The sequence below is a fragment of the Neodiprion lecontei genome, chromosome 2, assembly GCF_021901455.1.
Source record: "Neodiprion lecontei isolate iyNeoLeco1 chromosome 2, iyNeoLeco1.1, whole genome shotgun sequence".
In the NCBI taxonomy this organism is placed as follows: domain Eukaryota; kingdom Metazoa; phylum Arthropoda; class Insecta; order Hymenoptera; family Diprionidae; genus Neodiprion; species Neodiprion lecontei.
This window is the reverse complement of record NC_060261.1, coordinates 18,103,691-18,119,974: the sequence shown is the minus strand read 5'-3', so window position 1 is coordinate 18,119,974 and position 16,284 is coordinate 18,103,691. Positions and strand designations below refer to the sequence as shown.

Below are 16,284 nucleotides of genomic sequence, written 5' to 3'. Positions count from 1 at the left end.
GTCTAGATTGCCTGGTACGATGATGTGTATTTTTTCCCAGATAGCAGCACTAATTCTCACGAAAACCTCGCGGTTACAGATTATTTGGAACATTATTACTCTTGCAATAAAATACATACTGAGAAAAAATGTTTTACCCATGTTAATTTCCATAAGAAACTTCGACCACAATGCGGACTATCTTAGATTCGATGTAAAAATCTGAAAAAATTAGGCGATTGTTTTCGAATTATTTGAAGTTGATTTAGGGGATGGTCTGGCAAAAATTCGTCAACACCCTGAATAAGGATCACCTTAATATACTGGTTAGCATTGCGTAGCTACGAGTTGGATTGCTTCATGAAAGATGGTATGATGAATAAGAATTATGAATACAGTAATGTGTACACTATGTGTGGATCGATATGGATCTAAGAACTTACGGTAAGAGCGTGCAAGACGCTGATACGGTGATTGCACGTCGGTAATTAGTGATGCGGCGAAGGCACAGCCGCGATTACCGGCTGTGACGTAGCAAAATTTTGAATGTTTTTGAAACTTTTCAAAATTTTGAATATTTTCGAAAATTCTTTAAGAATGAGAAAAATAATTTCAGAAAGTCATTCCAAGGAAGAGCCTCAAACATCTATCTGAACATTAAATTTTGCGCTCTTTCCGAATCCAGGGTCAAAAATAGAGGTTTCTGTTTAAATATTGGTTTTGACCTTCACCTTTGACTTTTGAGGTCAATTTCAAGGTCAAACTGAAGGTCACTATCCGATGTCCCCCTTCGAACCCAACAACTTTTGTCAGACTTATTTTCGGATTGGTGGCTCCCCTTGACGAGATATTTAGCTGCGTAATTTAAAATGGGGCACTCCGAATGAAGTTTCTTGGTGTCATAGGTCCAATAAAGACACTGGCAAATAGTTGACGGTTCGGCCCTTTGAGGGAAGCCCTCCTCAGAAGCTGCAAAATATTATTTTGCAAATTGTAAGTTACAAGAACTTTTATCCAACGCGAGTATGTTTTACGCGTTTCTTCATGCGTGTTTTCCGTACACAAAGTACCCGTTTCTGTCACGGTCGAGTGACTCTGCGAATGCGCATGCGCAGAATACTGGAAATACCACTTTTTACTCCTAGGACTTAAAAGTGGTCTTTTCAGTACTGCGTTCATGCGCTATCGCGACGAACACAGTGAACAAACCTGACATTACGCGACCCGAACCTCAATTTCGTCCTTCGTGAAAAACATGTAACATACTCTGGTTATTTAAAAAATCATGTGTGCCAGGGAGGCAATGATCCTATCGCCTCGCGTATTTGCAATATTTGTCTTCGGCTCACCTGCGACTCATTTTGCAAACTTACGCTCAGCCCAAAAAAACCAAATTTGCCTCCTTGTTACACAATATACTATTCCACGAACTTGCCTCCGGAATTTTTTATGTTCTTGGATTTTTCATTTAGGAAATTGTTATGGTTTTCAAGGGTAACTCTTGTATTTGATGTAAGTATTAGTCTAGGAATTGTTTGCTTCTTTTGGTTGCTTTTTTCGTATAACTTATAATTTTTATTAACACATTCATCAGCTTTTGAGGAGTCCCCCCCGTCTCCCTTTCCACCTTCAAAGGGCTGAAACGTCAAGTATTTAACAGTATCTTTATTGGACCTATGACATCGAGAACCAGTACATAAACTGGCAATAATGCCTGATGAGATTTTCATAAGATTTTATGAGTTTTCACAAATTTTCACGAGAGGTTTCGGCTGAAATATACAGGCGTTGAATGATTTTCCCGAGTTCATAGAAATTGAATCGACTTTAGAAAGCTCAATGTACATCGACTATTTCATTTCTAAACATGTTACAGAGTTGTACTTGGTGAGAAAACAGGGTACCACGTGACTAAACGTGTAAAGCATCGATCATCGAATTAGCTTGCTTGGTATGCGAAGACTCAAACTTACCATTTATGTGCAAGTTTATTAATATAAACTTCGGTGGGTGCGTGCTGATTTGACACTCGTATTGGCCTTCGTCGCTGGCGTTAACGAACTTGATCTGCAGCCGCCAGTTGTTCGGGTACTGAAATTCAACCGTGTATCTCATATCCCCGGTGTATGTGTGCTGGCCAACCGTTAGCAAGCTCAACTGTTCGCCATCAGGCAGTCTCCGGACCCAAGAAACCTGTTTAAAAATCATCGGGATAAGCATTAAACTGATATAGACTTTTTACATATTTCATTTCACATCTTTTTCGCTGTCGAGTTTGGAGACACTGAAATGCATTCTGCACGCAGGACAGCCGGTGCAACTTATTTATTTTCAAGCTAACTTACTGGCTTCGACCTTATCTTTTACTCCCATACATCAAAGTCGTTTCTGGTTTTCTTATCATATGGTGATCAAAACTGAATCTGAATTCAAGTGAAATTTATTGAGGCAAGTGTGGAAAGCGTAAATACCATAGAGATGGTTGATCAAGATACGCGGGTCCGTAAGACAGAGGTAAGTTTATTTTCTGAAAATAATAAGGGGCCGTTATATTACATCATACATTCATGCAGTTGAACAACGGCGCTTATCTTTGCCATGCCGTTCCGTACCGCGTACGTCCTACATATTCCGTATATGAAAATTTAACACGTTAATGAACCCATGTCTGTTGCACTCGTTGAATATTCCTGAAAAAATTAGTTCTTATACTGGCTTTCAAAAAGCTGGCAGTGTTTGAGCAGAAATAGTTGCAGCATGACTGGGGGGAATTTCAGATTCACGAGTTACGCCACTTGCTTTTTTCATGTGTGATTGTATCAGGCAAAAATACAAAACTTGGTGGAATGGGCTATAATCTTAAAAAAACATTGAATGAGTTGTTTTTTTCTGCCTTTCTTTTCGTCTCTTTTTATGCTTCTAAGTTACTATGAATTTATCGCTATTCTTGTCACGAATTCATCGAGTAATTACAAAACGTATTTCAGTTATCAGAAAAAAAGTTTACCCTAGTTTCTAACTGTTGGCTGTTGAGTTGATTATCAGTTGTCCCTTAACGGCACAAGCTTCAAGGACAGTGTTACTGATTATTTTCCGGTTATACAGAATATGAAAGCCTTGGTGTACTGCATAAAAAGTTTATTAGTTATGGATAACTCTTTGTTCTTGTAAAGTATGACACCGATCAAAATAACAAAATGCTAGCGACGTCTATTGTGCAGAGTATTATCATTGTTTCATTATTGTGAATTATAATTCTCGTCTTCATTGGATAAAAGTGAGGATTACTCAGGTATTTCGCAATATTGGCAGTTTAAGTCCTTTCCAGTTTTTACTTTCTTTTTTATTAAACTATACGGACTCGAGCTGATGTTGAGATGAAGACTATACGATGACCACCGACGGCGACCGAAGGTAGCTGAAGACGTTGACGAAGACGAACAACGACCACGGTCAGCCCCCTGACACTCATCACTGCTCGTATACTAAAAAATTGTACGCGTTTTGTCCCCGTTTTTTAGTTCCTCTACGTGGCGCTAGTAGACTTCTGATACGCTCGCTGCTCTCGCTGACCGCGCGCAAGCTTGTCAGACAACTACTAGCGCCACTAGTGGTGGAGATTGGCGGCAGAATCAAGGGACATTTTGCGAACCACTAGTGGCGCTAGTAGTTACCTGACGAGCTTGCTCGCGGTCAGCTAGGGCAACGAGCGTGTCGGAAGTCTACTAGCGCCACGTAGAGGAACTAAAAAACGAGGACAAGACGCGTACAATTTTTTAGTATGCGAGCAGTGGTGAGTGTCAGGGGGCTGACCGTGCCCTCGGTCACTGTTATTATTTTGTCTTAGTACAACGGAAATCCGCCATGGGCATCATGCGTCAGTGACGATGAGGTAAACAATAATGGCGGCGATCTAGCAGACATTATCAAGGTCTTACATACAGGTCTTGCAACGAACTGAAATTTGAGTGGTGAGGGTAGCCGCGTTATTGTCCAAATTTTGAAGTTATACTTCTTTAGGCGCGTTATGAAAAACTGATGAGAGTGAAATTTCAAGATGCGCGCGCATCACTGTAACACAAAATTAACAGGATGAAGTTGCCCACTGAACCGAATTCATTAAGTCTCGAAAAAAAGCTAATGTTGGTACGCTTGTCGCCTCTGATCACTGTTTTCATATTTATTTATAATATTTGTCCACATGGTTTTAGTTTTTACAGTCACAACACGTGTTTTATTTTCATACAAGTGCGAATTATATATGTGGCAATAAAATATATTCAGTAGTGATTTAAATTGAATATTTGGATTAATATTATTTACTATTTGTGAATATTAGTGAAAAAATTGTGCTAAAATACTTTTTCAAGTGCTCCAATATAATTGAGGTTCGTTATCCGTATGTATTATTTATTGATATAAATTAAAATATCATTATTTAATATAATTAATACTAAATATTATTAAATTATCGATGTCGAATATTTATTATTGGTTTTTTAATATTTACAAAATAAAGAAATAAATTTAATAGAACATTTAATAAAAAGTTCGTGACAAAAATTTAATAGATTATTTAAATATAATGTAAGATATCCGTTATTTGTTTTATTGTTTTTTAATGATGCCAAAGAAGTATAACTTCTCACGCGCATACATAAGTACATGCACCCATTTTTTTTGCCACTACTGGCCACTACGCGGCGCTGTCACTTATTCATAGACATATGAGTGACATTACAACGTAAGGTTATCTGTGTATGAGTATCAAAAAGATTGGTTAGGGTTCTGCCAAATAATAATACTAAGCTTATGAGTAACTCGTAGCGCCGCTCTTGTGGCCATAAGTTGTAATTCTGTTTCGGACGTGAACTGATAGCCCCCCACCACATTCGCTGCAAGTCCTGTATGTAAGACCGTGGACAGTATTCACGAAAGTTTGACGTTTGCATGTGGAAAATCAAATTTGTTGCTGAAGATTACATGGGTACATTAATATTTGACAAGCGAAAATAATTGTATGATGAATGTATGTGACTATAGCGACAATATATTAGTGAAAATGAAATGCATGATGAATCGAAAGACTAAAGATTAAATAAAATTCCATCGGTACGCTTTCTTGATAAAAAGAAAACGGTAATCACACTGAATCAATCATGCAAAGGATGCACAATAATAAATGTGTGGGGGTAATATTAACGAAAGTTGACAGGCAATCCAAGATCGACGTTGGGTTTCTGTCGTTTACTCAAAAGGCAAGAAAATGGCGAATTGTTGTTCGCCCGATTGTCGAAGCGGATGTCTAGGAGCTGACGAAACAGTCCCCTATATTTCAAAAGTAGTCCAGTGCTGTGAAACAATTTGGCGTCGATCTTAAATTCAATCAATTTATTTGCGAAAAGCACTTCAATTATGGCTTACCTAATTTATATCAGGTGACAGTTGATAATGCTCTAATAAATTGTAAGTTCTCGTTTCCACGTGATTTGCATAAGGAAGAAGTTATTGCGTACTGTCTACATTACTATAAAGTTATGAGAATGCGTCAATTTAAACTAAAACAAAAAGTTGGGAAATGGTAAAGACTAGTAGGGTAAAAAAGAAGCAAGCCAAACTATACCGTACATAAAAAAGAAACGTTAAATTTTTGAAATATATTTTAATATAATAATAATAATATTATACATAATTCGTAAATATATTATTATTACCCCACACTTTTATTATTGTGCATCCATCCTTTGCATGATTGATTCAATGTGATTACCGTTTTCTCTTTATCAAGGAAGCGTATCAATGGAATTTTATTTAATCTTTGGTCTTTCGATTCATCATGGATTTCATTTTCACTAATATATTGTTGCTATAGTCACATACATTCATCATACAATTATTTTATTTTGTTAAATATTAATGTATTCATGTAATCTTCAGCAGCAGATTTGATTTTCCACATGCAAACGTCAAACTTTCGTGAATACTGTTTGCTAGATCGCCGCCATTATTGTTTACCTCAACCTCACCGACGCCTGAGGTCTCTGGCGGATTTCCGTCGTACTAAGACGTAATAATCACAGAGCTCAAGGGCAGTCGGACCACCTCTTATTCTTATACCGTGACGCACACTGACATAATGCTCACCGGCAAACGTTCAAAGCAGCAGCCTGAAATTTGCCACGTGTCTCTATCATAATCTCATCAAGATGCTTCAGATCGATGGCACAATTTTGTACATAGGAGACTAAGAGCCTGAAAATAATTATTTAAATAAGAGTAAAAATTTAATTTACCATTTTTCTAAAACAGACTAAAAAGTGTAAAATAATGGTATAAAATGAATAACGTAGAGCACGTGCAATGGATAATAGTAAGGAGTGTAAACAGTAGTTGCCGTTGAGAAAACTCACACAAGAGTTCATATCATTTGCAATGCAATAAAATTATTACTGATTTAGGTGAATGTTTATGGATCCATTATCTATTGCATGCGCCCCCCTTTTTTGTTTTAAATATTATCATTTTATACTTTTAGTCCGTTTTAAAAACGTGCGGAATTAATTAATTTATTTTTATTCAAATAATTTTTACTTTTCATCACCTATAGTGATATGAGAATAGTATAGGTTTTGGTTCAAGATGACTTTCTGTAATTTGAATGAATCTTCATGTCTTGGAACCTCTAGCATTTGTCCCGACAAACTCCCGCGACGATCTCGGTAACGGCTCGATGAAAAAGTCTGAAATCGCACGAGCTCAGGATCAAATGATGGGCATTAAAAATTGCCATGCCCCGTTTTCTGTGACCGCATGCTACTACGGAGAAAATTCATAAAACTCAAAGTACTCTCACATAGTTCACAAGAAATTTGCAAAAATTTTATACAAATAGCTGTAAAATGAATAAAATGTTACAATAGAAAAAAATTTCATGAAAAATAAAAGAATCGAAACGTGATATTGCGGATTTAAGTGAAATTCCCAATGATATCGTCCAGAATGATGAGGTGAAAAATATTCTTGAACATTAAATGTGTCATTTTAAAGCAAGAGTTTTAATAATTATTATCGTCACATCGTCACCAGCAAAATGAAATTTTATCTTATTCGGATGGTTCATACTGCATTTCGAACATTGAAGGGAACGTTTTCTACAAGCTGACATTGACTTTTTAAATTTCATCGAGGCTGCAAACATTGACAAGATGATGAAAAAGAATATGTTTATCTTAAAACCTCAGTTTTTTAATATGCTTGAGTTTTGAACATACTTGTCTGACCTGTAAAATTTGCACTTTGCATTTTCTATTCCAAAAGTACATATCTCAAACAATTTTTTTTCCATTCTATTGGTCAAAGGAAAAAATAATTGTTACCTATGATTGCATAGTTTCATCAAACGTTGAATGGTGTTTGCATTCGTCAAGACAAATGCAAGTCAATATTTTAAAATAATTCTCTGCAACTGCATATTGAACACATCCATCTAATGCTAAGGCCATATAAGACCTGCCAATTACGATATGTATTTACGGGAGAATTTCTGTGGAAAGTCTGAGATAAAATTTGCCCGCAATTTCTATGAAACATTTCGACGCTTTTATAAATTATCAGCCACGGTCCAGAAGATTGCAGATTCTATTTGAAAATAACAAAGAATTATTCATTATTTCAACTGTTATGGAATTTCTTAGAAACTCGTACGGTATAAAGCTCACAAAACCTGATTCAAGTTACTTTGTAAGGTCTTAGAATAATTTTGAAATTCGTCATAGCTGACCTTTTTCGAAAGTCAAACGTCTACAAAGATTTGTATGGAATGTGTATCAAGTGTAAAACAAAATTTCTTCACTTAACTGTAGAAGTAATATTTTTTCCACAGTTTTGTGAAACTATTATGAAACTCTACGAAAATCCCTACAGATTCTCCACGAATGTTTAAATTTTAGTTAAATCTCAGTATGAGGGTAGATGATAGAATTGTTGCTTTTTGAGACAAATAGTCCATTTGTATATAAGAATAGGTATAAATGATGGCAAACTATAAAATAGAAATGAATTTAAAAAAACATACATACACTTCCGGTTGTATAATAATTTTACGCGTCACGACGTTTTCCAAATACTTTACTCACGTTCTGTGTTTCAAGTACAACCAAGGAAACGACCTTCATTTTCCATTTTTCTATTTCGAATATCAATCTAATAATATTTCATGTATCGTATTCTAAATGCCCTATTCTGGTAACCAAATTGTTGTTGAGCCCAAAGTTGAGCTAAGCGAATACTTCATAGTTTTTACTGCCTTTTCTTAATCCAAACTCCAAGATCTCTACTCACCGTTTTGTCTTGCAGCAAGGAAATCCTACAGTCCAAAGTGACTGTTGCGCCAGCTTGAACCGTGAGGTTCTGGCCCTTTCCTTCGAAATGTGGGCCCCATCGATGGTCATGATGATGATGCTTATTAAGGGTGCTGTGTGCGTCAAAGATGTAATTGAGCATTGGTGCATCTGTTGGGATTGACCGTTTCGCTGTAGTGGCCATCGTCGTTGATGTCCTCTCCGTGGTGTCAGGCGAATCTGAAGAGATGAGACCAAAGTTTCATCGGACGTTATGACTAAATCGAGGAAAAATTTTCATTTCTTTCTTATTCCACGATATAGACTTCAACCTTGATTTTAGTTCCATTTTTTTTTTTTATCTGTCAGCGAGTTGGAAAAGGAGAAGAAGTTTTTCGAAAGGGACGAAAATAAACGTATTTACTCATTTCCAGTCCGCCATTATCGACGAGATTGATATTAAATGGCCATCTTTAAGAAATCTTATGAATCAAGTAATTATATGTGATCACTGGGGTGGGGTACAGGAATGCGAAAGTTCAAAAATTCAACCGGACGGGATCCTGGGCCTAAATGCATGAGGTAAATGCTGGGTAGTTTCAAATTTCTCATGTTTTTTTTTTTTTTATCCATCATTTTACAATAATTTTAAAGTAATGGAGGAGGAGCTTGACTTAAATTTTACAGCATTTTAGAAGCGAAATGGGTAAGTAATAGTTGAACGCTGCCTCATCATGTACGCTCGACCACGATAACGACGCTGTATGGTCGACTTCGATTGCCACCGCTAATTGGGGCCAATATGATATTGAAGTCGTATTTCGTTCAACAGAATAAATAGACGTGTGACGGATCAATCACAGGCACATATCCGGAGTCTGCAGTAGCGACCCTCGCAAATCAAAGCTTGTAGCATGTCTGTTTGCACAAGTCACGTCTCCTTAACCGTGCCACCGTGAATGTCGAGAGGGAAGTTCTTTCCGAGCAAACGTCCTGAAGCACGTGGATTCTTTGACATGTTCAGGCACAGAGGTTAGTGGCGTATAAATTATTCCTTACGGCCAGGACCAGCTTCGTCCGTGCATTTGCGTTTGAATTCAAGTAGAATCGCTGAACTCATTCGCTCTCTCCACTTCATAATTGTAATAATAATAATAATAATGAGTATAATAGTGATAACGACGATGACGATGATAATAATAATAATAATCACTTTCACTACTGCTATGCTCTTTCGTGTCCTCATAAGCGGACAGCTTGCGCAGGGTGAGGGAAAGATGGGTTGGTGACCATTTTGATGCGTCGGCACAGAAGCACCTGCATTTATGCAAAGGAACTACACAAGACTTTGTCTAGCTGCAGCCGGACCAAGTTCAAACTTCAGCTCATCGATTCGATTCGTGATGCTACTTCGGTCGGCTTGATATTAATATCTTCTTTTACTAATCCAGTACATATTTTTACGACGAGTAGGTCACACTGCTTTAAACAAATGTGCTGTGTACTACTTGTGGCCGTTTTTATTTTTATATTCTTTCATACTTGGTACGTTTTTGGTGATGGAAATAACGACCATGAAAGTAATGAGGTTCTGGTAGTTAAAAGAACATACTGCAATCTGTACTAATTATTATCCAGACAATACAATTTGTTGCGAAATCAACGTAAAATTACACTATCATTATTAGATCTTCCATCTATTAAGTTTAAGCCTCTTTACTACTCCGCACTGTATCTTTTCCTCTTCTTACCCGTCCCTTATATCTAAAAATCTTTGTACCCAACGTTTTCCATACATAGTATTTGTGGTTTCTCTTTCTAGCCTGCATTCTCAAGAACTTTCTTACGAATTCCAACTTTTCAATTCTATGCCTTTCCGCCAATCAACCTCCTCTGAAACTCCACCCACTTCTCCTTAGTTTTTTCAAAATGGTCCTAAACATGCAACATGCAGTTTAACACCAATCAACAAGTCACCTACATCCTTCTCAATATAAAACAACGGTCCTAGCCTTCTCTACACTACCCCTTATATCTATCAACATTTGTATACCATAACCAATCATGACATCTAACATATTAAATGAAACAGTTGATTTATTATCCATTAAATTCACCGTACATCGAAGGTTACTTCTCCTTCAAATTCAAACTATCCTCACTTCAAGAAATTGCAGTGAGGAACCTGCATGCCCATGTGATATGGCAAGTATTAGGGTTTCGTCTCGTTCACTCGTGAATACCCACTGGTCAGACTTGCTTAGCTTTAGGTTATGTTTCTTCAAGAACCCTGTTCATCTCTCACGCCAACATCTTGATGACTGTTTCAGTCCATACAGACTCCCTTCGAGTTTACAAAGTCATCCTGTTTCGTCTTCGTAGCTTTGAGGTCGTATCATGTAGATGGTTTCCGGTAACTTTTTATAAGGAAGGTTGTTTCTATGTCGAACCGTTGTAGCTTTAATCCTGTTGATGCAGCTAGCACCAATATCATTCGTGTTGAGTCGAACTTGACAACTGGGCTGAATGTTTCGTTATAGTCAACTCCATATTTTTCGGAATACCCCTTAGCCACCTATCTGGCCTTTTACCTTACTATCTCTTCATTTGGTAATCTTTTTATCTTGTAGACCCAGCGATCTTCTATCGCAGATGGTCGGTTCAGAGGTTATGTTAGCGACCATGTTACATTCCATGTGAGCGAGGCTATTTCTTTGTCCATGGCTCGCTTCCACTTCACCGCATCCTAACTTGCGATTGCTGCAAATTTTTTTTTTTAATTTGTGTTCTGTCTCTTAACGAATGAGATTGTGGTTGGTCTCGTTGTTCTTGCGATAGTCTTCCCTTCGGTACTTCCAAGACCTTATCTTCTGAGTTGTCTTCCTTCTCATCTTGTTGTTCTTCCTGTTTCTCTTCTTTTGCTTCTTGTTCTTCTGAAGATTCGTCTTCTTCGGTTGATTGCTGGACTTAAGTCAATTTCGTTGTGGTACATGTTGAAAGGATCCATCTGTAGCTTTTCTTTCGCGTTTCTTTTAAATTTTACATCCATGCCATATTCAACTTAGTTTTCTCAGGCAAATCAAATTTTGAATCTCTGAACGTTTTCACCGTAGCCAACAAAAAGCACTTTTCTTGCTTTATGGTAAAGTTTTTTTTTTGTTTTGACACATGTGAGTACGCTTCCAATCCAAAAGCAATCAATTTTTCGTCTCTTGGTTTCTTGCCAAACCAAAGTTCATACGGTGCTTTGTCACGAATTTCGCTTTTGCCTGTGCGATTCAGCATGAAGGCTGCGGTGTCGGCTGCCTTCGCCCACGGAATTTTCTGTAGCTCCGTGGCATGTAGCATTGCCCTTGTTGATTCTATGATAGTCCTGTTTTCCTTTTCAGCACTACCGTTTTGCTCCGGAGTGTAAACTACGGCTCTTTGACGGTGAATACCATAACTTTTTGTGATTTATTCCACCTGCTGATTAATGAATCAAGTGTGAACGCTGCTTTGCTTGGCCATGTAAGCTGCACATGGCTCTGCTCGTTTGTCTGCCTGTGATGGTCTTAGCAGCTTGAACTGCGTTTGACATAGTTTATGCTTGCGTACTTCCACTACTTCAACAATTCATCTGCGTATAAAACGGCATTCCTTGGAATCTGCAACAAGCTGCGTATCTTTATCGAGTGCTGCTCTAGCAGAGAAAACGTTATACTTTAATTCGGGTACATGAAGCACCTCAGTAGGATGCTTCACCTTCCGGACGATTTATTATCATATGCAAGTACGTTTATGTTACCTTTGTCAACAACATACGTGTTTTTACCATTTTGGGATATCACCTTCGCATAGGGCTACGATCTCTAATAACAGAGCTTCACCTTTTGTTTCATTATTGTTATAGTTTGTCCAGTATCTTAAGCAGTCGCATCTCCAGTAACCAGGCTTATTGCATACGTAATAGTTACCAGGCTTGTTCTTCTGCAACGATTGCTCGCCACTCTTTTTCCACTTGTCATTCTTCTTCATTCGCTTGAATGCTGCATGTTCTTCATTTTCTGCTTCCGATCTTTTGTCCAATTTTTCCCGAATCTAAGTATATTAGTGATATGATTTCTTCACTCTCGTTGAACTTGGTTGAGTTTCAAGCAACTCGTCATACGCTTATTGAGTTGATGAATACTGATAATAGTGATAAAAATATGGCCTTTGCAAAGTCAGAAATTCCGTTCATTGCCGGACATAATCTTCTCGAACTCTTTCATGCTTTTAACATACCGCGCAACGCAGAACAGATGTTTGTCCGCCGAAATTTTTTTTTTGCCTTCTATTGTTGGCCTTAGAAGTAAAGTGAAACCTAATTAATGAAGTGGAATGAACACCCAAGGATTTCATAATCACTGAAGAAATTAGTTATTTTCTTAGTGCCATAGAAAGAATGCTACTCTCAGCGTAAACCGATTACATCGTGGCTCACGCCTGAATTAAAATCGCGTATCAAAAGACGCAAAGTACTTTGTAAATAAGCGAAGAGAGCGAATAGTATGTTGGGATATGCAATTTATTGTAGATTTAGAGATGATTTGACGTGCAAGTTGACACATACGAAAAGCGAGTATAATTTCAGCAGATTAGCTGACATTAATAATGTAGTTAGATTATGGAACAAGTTGGTGACTCTTGGGCTAGTGAAAACATCATTGGCCTCCTCTCTCAACTTTTTTACACCAGATCAACTGAACTCTTACCGTCGTGTCTATTTCTAGTGTATTGCCAACTTGTTCTGACGAAGAATTGCATGTAATTAAGACCCCTGTTGTTTCGGTGAATTATCTGTTTCAGTTTAAACATGTAACGGAAAATGACTTATTCCAGTTGATAACTACAACTATTTCCAATTCTCATTCGTCGGGCTTGACTGTGTCTTTTCGTTTATAATTGAAAATGCAAATCCACAACTTGCTCCCTTGCTGATAAAATTGTTTGATTCCTACTCTGACTCTCTTATTTTCCGTCAATCTTGAAATGGGCTTTCATAAGGTCACTCTAAAAAAGAAATTCACCATTTTCTCCTTCTGACACTCGACGGATAGTAAATTTGAGTGAACTCTCCAAAATTTACACACAGATCGCTCACAATCAGATAGCCAAATAACTTACGAACAATAGTATTTCAGATTCACGGTAATCAGGATATCGCAATACTCACAGTACACAGCTTTGCTTCAGCTTTGTCCTGAAATTAGAAAGTCGGGTGACGATGGGTGCGTTATTGTTTCAGTATTGTTTGATTTTAGCAAAGCCTTCGATAACGCTTTCCATCCCATTCTGCTCAAAACTCTTTGAGATATCAGTTTCTCTGAATCGTCCTTAAGTTGGGTGCATTCTTTATCGTACTAGTAGAACACAAGCTGTTATTGATAAGTCAAATATATCTAATTGGCTACCTACTACTTCTGGAGTCCCACACGGCTCTGTGCTTGGACCTTTATTATTTTTTTATCTTTATTAACGACATAGGATCTACTTTTAGATATCCATCTCTCTCTCTGTCGGTATCTCTTTTGCTCTTTCATTCCTGCAATTTAGAAACTTCAAAGGTATAGCAGGATGGATAAAAAAGGGGCATATATTTCTTGTATCGATTTATTTTTATGTAGTTACAACATATTCTTGTCGGTACGATGTTTATCTTATCAAGTAAGAACTCTACAAATTGTGTCAGTAGGTATGTGTATTTAACAATTAAGGTGACGGGGTAGTCTTTTCACCCTAACGTCGTGGTGACAGTAAGTGCTTTCACAACCCCATTTCAAGTGTTCGGAGATACAAACAGTTCACTTCGTTTTTAATTCTCAGTATGTTGATATTACAAATTTTTTTTTTTTTTCAAACTTATATGTCATCAATCGTCAACGTATCAAAAATTCATGACGCATAGGAGTCATGGAAAAGATTAACAACCGCATGGAATCATACCTACTCCCCCGTTCCCCCTCCTCCGCCACTTCCTAGAAAAACAATATTAAGTGTTCGATTCTTGAATTCCGGAAACTTCACTTCATGGAGGACCCAAAAGATACTTGAAAATACTTTAGAAAATACTAGAGATACCCTGTGAGAATTCCCAAACCTCATTGAGTCGTTATAAGCCGCCTCTGGAGAAATGCTGGGAATCTGGTGAAATTCACGTAAGACAGTAAAATTTCTGTTAAAATCTTTTTTAATAGTTCTTAAAACCTTTCACAAAAATTTCCTAGTTCTGGTGCTAAGGACTAAGAAATAATTGGAGAAATCTTGTTAAAATTTTAAAAATATTACCCAATCTTCATCAACTTTGACCAAAATTATTTTTGACAGCTTCATTACAGGTACCTACATTCTCTGATGACGACCATATGATCAATAATCTGAATGGAAGTGCACGCTCAATAAAACTTATTTCAGATTACCAACCATCAGCAATGAACGATACATACACGTAGAGAAAAAAACAGCAGATTCTGCTTAAAATTGCAGGAAACGAGGGAAACATTAAGTTTTTCGATAACATATACTTTGTAAAATGCAGAATTTACTCTGAAAACAGTAAAAACCTCTGTACGGAGACCAAAATCTACTATATTTACAGTCAAAAATAAAATTGACATGGGTATTTTTCACTAAAAATCTTAATGTGTCTCTCTTTCTCTGCGGTTTCGACTAAAATGTGCTTTCTTTTTTTTTCGTCTCTTTGTGTAACGTGATTATACCAGAAGATGATATAGAAATGAAACCCTGTGCCTGTCTCCAATCAGAAGACTTCAATTACTTTCGATGAGAAACTGATGTGTTCATGAAATACATAGAAGTTATCAACTGACTAATTGGACCGAAAAATAATTGTAATTGTTGAAGTTCCGATCCCATCGCTCAGAATCTTTGTAACTTTTAGAGGAACTTTAAGCCTAAGCGTTCTACAGGAAATTTTGATGAATATTTCTTTGAGCAAGTTTATCCCAAAGGAGGCACAACTCTCTCGACGCTTTCGAGCTTTTTTATTAGAATTCAAGGAACTCTGCTGGGAAATTTTTGGTGAGTATTTTTTTTTTTTTAATTCACGGAATGGATTACTATTTCAGCTACTGCTACTTGCTAGTCGCAAATAAAATTGAACGTACTGAATATTTATGTGTCGGAAAATGTGAGGATTTTTTTATTTATTTTTTATTGCGTGATAATAAGTATTTCAAACCTTGGAATGAACAAACGTGAACAAATTCAACAGTTGATTGTTTTGGGACTGGAATGGATACTTGAAAAGTTACATTTATCTCTGTCTCTTACCTTACACGTCACCACTTCTTACGCAAATTCACAAAATGAGTATAATGTATTCTTATGGATGCATCCATCATCTATATAATCTTGCTTCTGTATGCATCAGGTAGTGAGTTATTCGGGAAAACCATCTATCATACGATGTTCGATGGATATAATCGAAGCATAAAAAAGCCGATAACTCCTCCGCCAAACGTCTTTCTACGAAACTGTATAGGAGAAATGTGGTATCTGAATTTGCCAAGAGAACCAAAGTATAACCTAGTTAGTACGGGCCAAAGTGGCTCGTGACGGTTGACACTATTATTGAGAGGCTATGAAATTAATTGATTGCAGCAAACCGCAACTCAAGATGCAGCTTTTTTTCTAAAAATATGTTTAATGGCTTGAATTGGACCCAAACTCGAACCCTGGATCTTTCGCTGTCCAAGCGACTATTCTAACCACGACCAGCTACCCAGACCACTGCCGAAACGTTCCCCGGAACGTTACACTGCCGTCAATGATATATTGCAGCATACACTTGAATGATTACACTATAATATTGACACCTTTAGTTTCTACTAAACAATAAAAAGTCAATACAATTATGAAATAATAGAGAGAAAAAATGTGGATCTTTATCAAAAGATATTTCTTTTCCGAAATTTGATCTCCA

The 16,284-nt window shown here is 37.1% G+C and overlaps 1 protein-coding gene across 3 annotated transcripts in view; it reads right to left on the bottom strand.

Annotated features, from left to right (window-relative positions):
- Positions 1–16,284, bottom strand: part of LOC107218031 — a 489,709-nt gene that overhangs the window by 38,010 nt on the left and 435,415 nt on the right. For all 3 annotated transcript variants that reach the window (XM_046732062.1, XM_046732065.1, XM_046732064.1), the window contains 2 exons: positions 8,320–8,558; positions 1,953–2,172 (listed from right to left, as the gene is read on the bottom strand). In XM_046732062.1, coding sequence (XP_046588018.1) covers positions 1,953–2,172; positions 8,320–8,558 — 459 coding nt within the window. The remainder of the gene's footprint in view (positions 1–1,952; positions 2,173–8,319; positions 8,559–16,284) is intronic.